Source organism: Arachis hypogaea, chromosome 10, assembly GCF_003086295.3.
Source record: "Arachis hypogaea cultivar Tifrunner chromosome 10, arahy.Tifrunner.gnm2.J5K5, whole genome shotgun sequence".
In the NCBI taxonomy this organism is placed as follows: domain Eukaryota; kingdom Viridiplantae; phylum Streptophyta; class Magnoliopsida; order Fabales; family Fabaceae; genus Arachis; species Arachis hypogaea.
The window spans coordinates 103910048-103918530 of NC_092045.1; the positions used below are offsets into that span (position 1 = coordinate 103910048).

General features: G+C 36.6%; 1 protein-coding gene across 1 annotated transcript; it reads left to right on the forward strand.

Annotated features, from left to right (window-relative positions):
- Positions 1–2416: 2416 nt before the first annotated feature.
- On the forward strand, positions 2417–6932 carry LOC112716238 (uncharacterized). The gene is made up of 6 exons (XM_025768106.3): positions 2417–2918; positions 3078–3220; positions 4028–4171; positions 5253–5438; positions 5542–5666; positions 6196–6932. Exons 1-6 carry the CDS (start codon positions 2711–2713, stop codon positions 6419–6421), a joined length of 1032 nt encoding a protein of 343 aa, XP_025623891.1. The 5' UTR covers positions 2417–2710; the 3' UTR covers positions 6422–6932.
- The last annotated feature ends 1551 nt before the right edge of the window (positions 6933–8483 follow it).

Here is an 8483-nt window from a genome sequence, read left to right on the forward strand (position 1 = left end):
AAATGGAGAACTTAGCCTCATATTTATAGCCTAGGCCACCCACTCCATTTGCTATCCTAAGCAATGTGGGACTAATTCAACCAAATCCTAACAATCTCCACCTTGATTGAAATAGTCACACATCTTCAACTTCCATTGTCAACACCGACAATTCTTTGCTGCCATTGTCTATACCGACAATCATAGTTCAGAGAACTATCATACTCCACCATGAAAGTATACTCACTTGGAATTAGACCACTCCAAGAATTTCGCCTTGGTACAGATCGAAACTTTGCTGAAAATTCATGGTGCAACTTCCAAATTGGCTTTTCCTGGAAGTTCTTCAGCCATCGACCTAACTCTGCCACACACCTTGCATCTCAACGCCAACCAATGCCCGTGTGCAATTGTGGACCCGATTGCCACAACTTATCCTTATCCATGGCAGTGCGGTAATACCATGAGGATACTTCTTGTCTTCTAGAGAACATCATCTTCTCTCATAAAGAGAGCAACTAGAGATCTTCTCCTTCAATACCTTGTGCAAACCTGATTGTATCAACACATCCTTGACTTGTATTTGCCACAAGCCAAAATTGATTCTTCCATCAAATTTCTCTATTTCAAGCTTCACAACACTTGAATATTCTGACATTGTTCCAACCGTATACTGGAATAGTATAACTCAACTGTAGACCATGCACTAGGAAGAGTCCCCAGGAAAGAGATGTGGGTCACAATGGACACACTTAAATACCAGGTCTTTCCTTAGCCAGAACCTTTCCAAACTGCACTCTTACAGTGTCACACTGCCTTCCAGCAACAACAACAGCAACCAAAGATCAACCTCAAGGCACAGGACAAAATTCTTTTCTGATGTGGAAGGTCAGACTAGGCTGTAGGCTGCAACCACAGAGCATACTAAGAATAAATCCCACCGAACCGAAGCTCTGATACCACTTGTTGGGAATAAGACACCATTCCCCCTTGAGAAAACACCTTTGACAGAGAAATAAAATAAACACAATCACAACACAAGAATTTAACGTGGAAACTCCAATTACCGGAGAAAAAACCACGGCCGTTGTCAAATGACAACCAGAGAATATCACTATGTGAAAATTGTTACAACACATAGACTTCTTTCTCTCTAACACCGGCACCCCAGTACACCCACACTCTCTCAAAGAAAATATATAACTACATCTCACAACACTCTCTAATCAAAGAGTATGAAGAAAAGAAAAATCAGATACAAGCTTAAAGTGTTTCCGACTAGTTCAAAAACAAATGGAGAACTTAGCCTCATATTTATAGCCTAGGCCACCCACTCCATTTGCTATCCTAAGCAATGTGAGACTAATTCAACCAAATCCTAACACCTTCCCCTTCTCTTCCCCTTTCTCTCTGTTGCCGCTTTTCGCCGGCCTCCGTCACGGTGCCGCGCCCCGCCGCACGCCCCCCTTCCCCAACATAATCTCTTACACTCTTGTCTCCTCTCTATCTCTTTTTGCCTCTCCTTCTTCTCTTGTCTCCTCTCTGTCTCCCTCTGTCTCCCTAATCCCAAAATTAATTCCTTCATTACCTCATTTTTTTCTTCATACACTCCGTACAGAATAACAAATGCATAGAGACATTATATATGCTTTCAAATTACGTGGACTTTATGTAGTAAACTAATGAAATAAAGATTCCAGTAAAGCAAGACAGGGACTACAAAAATAGGGTTAAAAACAAATGCTAGAATCAATGCATCTAGATATCAGAACAAACTCCATTGTAGTAAAAAATAAAAAAAAAACCCATAAAAAAAGATAAAGACGAGAGACTAGATTGGAAAAGGGGTGAGTAGCATGGCGCCGTGATGAAAGCTGGCGAGAGGTGGTGGCAGAAGTCTCGGGTTAGAGAAGAGGAGGGGAAGGGGAAGGGGAAGGAGAAGGGCCTCAGGTTGGAAAAGGAGAAAGGGAAGGAGAAAGAAGAGAGGGAGGGGGATGGGAAAAGGAAAGGATCTCAGGTTAGAGAAAGAGAAGGAGAAGGAGAAGGGAAATGGCTTCAGATTGGGAAAGGGGAACAGGAGCGTGTTTTTCTTATTTTCTTTCTTCTTTTTAATAAATACAAAATGACATTGTTTTCAGTGTTCTGATGAACAAAAAGCGCCTTATAAATTAGTAAGAGTTCGGAAGTGCAAGTTCAAGGACAAAATTAAATAACTATTAACTTTAAGAATTATTTTAAAATTTAAGTGTAATTTCAGAGACCACTTTAAAACTTAACTCAACATTTCATATATTAATAAATATGAGTTAAGTTGAACTAAATATAATAAATTTATTATAATTTAATAAGATTTTTTTTATCATAATAAATTGTTAAAAACGATATTCAATATATTTTACAAATAAAAAAAGTAAAGGGAAGGAGACAAAAGTTTTCTAATTCAAGTAGCAAAATACTTGATTGAAATAGGCTTCATTCTTAATTCTTATATACCTCGAACGATTTCCTTACAAAATGAAAATTTTTCGTTACTCTTTTAAGATTATTACAAATGCCATTCTCCTTTTTAAGTTTTAAGTTTTTTTAACAAACTCACGATTTCTGATTTGCGTAGAGACGTAGAGTTCAATTAACGTGCAATCAGAATCAGAAATCACTTGCCTCTTCCAAACACGGTCTTAAAACAAAAACAGAACAACACTCACTGCATGCGAAGAGTGATTCGAGTGAGATGGGGTGCTCCTTCTCTGGTCTGAACGCCTTATACGACGCCGTTAGCGGCGGAGCCGACGTTTGGATCAACGAGAATCGCTTCCGCGTCGTCCGGCAGCTCGGCGAAGGTGGATTCGCCTACGTTTACTTGGTCAAAGAAGTTCCCGCTGACTCTTCTTCTCTCACTGGCCTCGCCAACAAGCTCAAGAATCCCTCTCTTCTCTCCGGTTTGCCGATTTCCAATTTTACCCTCTCGATTTACTCTTTGTTTATCTGCCTTGGTTGGATCTGAAATGTTATCTTAATTGTGATGATAATGAAAAGAGGATCTCCTATCGTATGTATGATTGATTGATTGATTTCACTTGCTCTTTCTTTCTCCACAGATGATGGAACTTATGCAATGAAAAAGGTTCTTATTCAGAATAGTGAGCAATTGGCATTGGTGAAGGAAGAGATCCGTGTTTCTTCTCTTTTCAGTCATCCGAATCTGCTTCCACTTCTTGACCATGCAGTCATTTCAGTAAAGGTAACTAGTGATTGCTCCTAACTCTTATTTCCATGTCCTAGAATTTAGATTTAGCGTATCAGCTAAGAATGTAGAGGTTCCAAGTCACTAAGAGACATGAATCAAGAGTGTAACCTTAGAAGTCTAGAATGACCGTATGATGAATGATGTGCTTGTATTATTTCTTGATTCTGGCTTTTCTAATGAAGACTTTTTGGGTAACTTATAAGTTGTAACCCAACATATGAGATTTTGTTAGCGTCAATGAACAATCTGCAAGTATAAATTGTGCTCTGTCGGCTGAAGATATTTCCAATACATATGAATTGTTTATGCAATTATGATTCACAGAAGAGACCGAAAATTTGGAGTGTAAAGAGATGCCCGTGAAGGTCACATCACACATCGCATGGTTTCCACCTGAAGAAATTGTTTTGGAATTTAGATAACGATATTAGTCTTTGGGATTATTTTAGAATACTTTCTAGCTTGGGTAAAAAGAAGGATTTGGATATTCTAAAGTTTGAATTTCACTTTAGAGAGTAAAGTGTGATCTTCTACCATTGAATAGTTTCTCTCTCATATTTATTCTTGGTCCCACTTATGAAATGAATGGTGAGAGATCACACTTTCTTCTCTAAAGTGAAATTCAAATTTTAGAGGATTCCAAATCCAAAAAAGAAAATATAGTAATATTAATATTAATATTCTTTTCTTGGGAATTTGTAACTTTTTTCTCTGCATTTCTCTGTTTTTGGGTTTATTTTGTTCCTTGACATGTCCTATGCTTTTAGTTGTGGGTTAAGTAAATGTGCTTTTTGCTGGCAGCCTACTCAAGAGACATCTTGGACCCATGAAGCTTACTTGCTATTTCCTGTTCATTTGGATGGAACATTGTTTGACAATGCTAATACAATGAAAGCCAAGAAGGAGTTCTATTCTACCACAGATGTTCTTCAAATATTTAGTCAGGTAAAGAGAACCACTTTATTATCTTATTACCTTATTCTGAAAGAAAGTAGTGGAGTTTAAGTGAATAAATTGTTGCTTGTTGCAACCCAAGATTTTCAACTCATGATCACTTGTTTATATTTTAATATGATGTGGAGATTTGTGGAGTATGTTGTGATTAAATGGCTGAGATGGGGCCTCAGTTTGATGTCTATTGTAGTCTCTTTTGATATCTACTCTTAATGTTCTTTAGGTATCATTGCTCCTAATTGACCACAGCTGTTTAAATTCTTTATAACCCTTTCAATCACTTATAAAAAGCCTGGATTGGACCAGTTGTTTGGACAGGAAACCAGTGAATTTCTGGCTTGTCTGGTCTGGTGCTTGGCTTGGATCAGATAAGCATTCAGCTTGGATAATTTTGGCCAGACCTGGTGAAAACCAGTGTGAACCGGCTGGTCAAAGTTAAACCCGTTAGCAAAGCAACTCTTGAACCTTGCACCATAGAAATCTTTGAATAAATTGAGAAGTTCCACTAAGTGGACTTGAACGTATTACATTTTACATAGTTGGCATAGACAACTACAACTTGAGCCAAAGTTGTTATTGTTGCATAGTATCCTTTTTTTTTTCTCTTTTGTTGGGGTCAATTATTTATGTTTGTGTATTTATTAAATTGAATTTTTATATATTTACTTCCTGCTGTCCCAAATAACTGTTTGTTTCTAAAACTTTATTTGGTCTAAATAAATGTCCATTGATAAAAGCTAGGTAACATTAATATAACTTTTCAGTACAAATGCTATTAAAGAAAGGAGAGAGAAAGTGTGATTAGTAGAAAGAGAAAATAAGTACTAAAGAAGAGTTAATAAAGCTAATTTTGTATAATCAGTTGAGTTTATCTAAAATCAAGATGTTCTAATCGTATTTCCGTAAGCATGAACACAATTATAACTGGACATTATGACCAGAGGGAGTACTTAATTAACTCTAGTTCAAGTGCTTTGACAAGTGACCCACTGGTTCACAGTGCCTTGGCCAATTTCATGGCTGGGGCAAGTTAAATAACTATGCTTTTGACCCTGTAAAATCAACCCAACAGCTTTGTGCAGGACTCAAGCATATGCATGGTTTAGATCCTCCATATGCACATAATGATGTTAAACCAGGCAATGTTCTCATAACACATAGAAAAGGCCAACCTCCACTTGCCATACTGATGGATTTTGGCAGTGCTCGACCTGCCAGGAAGCAAATTCGCTCCCGATCAGAGGCTTTGCAGTTGCAGGTTCTTCTTTCTCTCTCACTTTTTTTCCGTCAACAAAAGTTATTGTGTTTTACGTTAAATCCTAGCATGCTTTCTGTCTTGCTGATTGCTACTTCCTGTGTAGGAGTGGGCGGCTGAACACTGCTCTGCCCCTTACCGAGCTCCTGAGCTGTGGGATTGCCCAAGCCAAGCTGATATTGACGAGAGGACTGATATTTGGTCACTTGGATGCACACTGTATGCGATTATGTGAGGATCAGACCTTTTTTGTTTGCGATTCTGTTCATTTGTATGTTGTGCATTTTCAATAGAGAAATTCTAAGGGACCAAAAGAATTTATTGTTTTTGGCCATCACTTAGCCATCAACTCAGTTCAATAACATACTTTATCTCATACTTTTAAACATTGATAGCTAATTGATGGCCAAAGACAATAAATTCTGATGGTCCTCTAGCATTCCTCGTTTCAATAAAGGTAGATTGTGATTTGTGACAATGCAATAGCCTTAGTTTGGTCATTTTGTTCATGGTAAATAATCTCTACTATGAGGTTATATAATATTATACACGGACAACACCCCTTCGTTTATAAAAGTATACACCAACCTCCATAAGATATAGGTTACATGACACTCGGAATCCATATATTTTGCAACATGTGACACTGACCTGACCTCCCCTATAAACATGGCACTAGCTTGGTTTGTGTTTTATCTTCTTTTCTAGTGCTATAAGTTTGTTTGCGGCTTTTTGATGAAATGGCTGGGATATCTTGCAGGTATGGGGTATCTCCATTTGAATATGCACTTGGTGAGTCCGGCGGGAGCCTGCAACTGGCTGTTGTAAATGCTCAGGTGAAATGGCCAGCTGGACCTAAGCCTCCGTATCCAGAGGCGCTGCATCAGTTTGTGACTTGGATGCTTCAGCCTCAGGCCACCGTTCGTCCGCGAATAGATGATATCATTATCCATGTTGACAAGTTGATCTCGAAGTTCTCTCCTTGAAGTTACACTACGGTTAGGCATGCTCATTGCAGTGAAGATTTAGAAAGAAAACTTCTGGTGCTGCCATTACTGTCCACTTATAGATACATATATCTGATGAAAGAAGCAGTAGCACACATTCTCTCTAAAGTACATAACATCCCCTTGTGTAAATGACCATTTTCCCCGTGTGATCCTCAGAATTTATGCACACTAATTTCTTTATATGGCACTGAGGTTTGAGCACAGGATTTAAACAATCATGCTACGGGTACACCAAAATCAGCTATCAAAATAAGCCACTAATATAAAAATATATGTTAAAATATAAAATACGCATTGAAAATAAATTAAATAACATATATATTTATATACATAGTGGCTGATTTTAGTAGTTGATTTTGGTATACAAATAACATTTTTTGATTTAAATTATATTACTCAAGTTCACTGTTAACTCATTCTTACTCATTCTTAGTAGCTTCTCGAAGTGACTTTTGCATCAGGCAATAAACAATATTGTTTTGTAGTATTTGTACCCTCAGGCCTCAACCCAACTTCTCTCCCTCTTTGTTTGGATCTTTATCACTGCATCTTTTAAAAGTTCTCAATGAAATATGTACCTAATTGACATCAAATGTTGGTGTGTTACAAACACTTCTAGAAATTAAATATCAGAAATCCCATGTTTTTTAAGAAAAAAATTTAATCAATTTTTTTTTTTTGGGTCAAGTTACACCCTTAACATACCGTCCCCTTTCCATGAATTCTATTATAACAGTTTTCTAATCACAGCTAAGATTCGAACTGGGTACTGGGGTGCACTTCCACAAGGCACATAGATAGATGCCATTAAAACAGGCCTTCTGGCCTTGGAGTGCAACCAATTTTTTTTTTTTTTGTCAGATAGATTGAACAACTCCTAATTTCAAGTATCACAATACATCTATATTACACACTCACCCACATAATACTAAAAGATTCTTTTTCAATATACTAAAAGATTCCTTTTCAATACTTGGCGTATTCGTCAAGATTCAAATCCGGATACAATATATTAAAAGGCATATGGATTACCAATCCTGTTTCAATTACTACAAATTTGTAGCATTTTTTGCATAAGTAGACAATAAATATAAATTACTAGTAAGCCTTAGCCCAATTGATTTAACCAATTGAAGCACGCTGTACTTGTACCTATGGCAACAATTCGTTATTTGGTTTGCAATTAACCAGAGGGTAGGCTTTGATACTTATATAATTGAGTGGATAAGTGGATTTAACTCAATTGGTGAGAATTGTCCTATATTTATAAACTATCAATACCATAGATATGGATCTTTTTCTTAATACACTTTTTGATACCTATGATAGTTATTTGGAGTGTGTATGTTGCAGAATATTTGCATAATACCCAACTAACAAACACAAATAAATTTTAATACCATGAAATATTTGAGTAGTCTTAATGAAATTCCAAAAGTTAACTGAAGAAAAAATCGCTAAATATTTATGAAAGTTATCAGCACAATACGAAACTCTAGTGTAGCTCTTATTTGCATGCCAAAAAATCTTTTGACTAGTGACAGCCTCTCTCGTTGATAATTGCAAAATTTATTTGCTTGAGTTTGTACTTTCTACCACATTTAGTTAAAATTATAAAAGAAAAATCGGTGCATTGCCTCGCGAACTTCTTGTTGCTGGTTTACACACAGAAAGTTAAGTGAGACAACTACCGGTAGTAACTAGTAACTAATTGTGGTAACCGTATAACTAACACAGGCATAGAAAACGTAACATCTTGGGCCACCAATCACAGAGCAACAGGCAGCAAGCTACCAGTTTTATTTGCCAAATACTGGAAGATAAGTATTTTTGTAACATTTTTAAAATGTATTCCTTTAAATAACAGAAATTCTATGTGAAATTTATTTTTGTTGGACTTACAATATAAAATTCATCTAAATTCATGTGTTTAGATGAATTTTAAGTAGTATATTTAAAAATTAATTATTTTTATTAATGTGATAACACACGACTAGTCTATGATCGAAACAGGATACCACATAGCAAGGAACATGCG

Coding starts and splice junctions, on each gene's coding strand:
- LOC112716238 (XM_025768106.3), top strand. CDS start 2,711: ATGGGGTGCTCCTTCTCTGGTCTGAACGCCTTATACGACGCCGTTAGC. Junction 3,221..4,027: donor ATGCAGTCATTTCAGTAAAG/GTAACTAGTGAT, acceptor TTTTGCTGGCAG/CCTACTCAAGAGACATCTTG. Junction 5,667..6,195: donor TGCACACTGTATGCGATTAT/GTGAGGATCAGA, acceptor GATATCTTGCAG/GTATGGGGTATCTCCATTTG.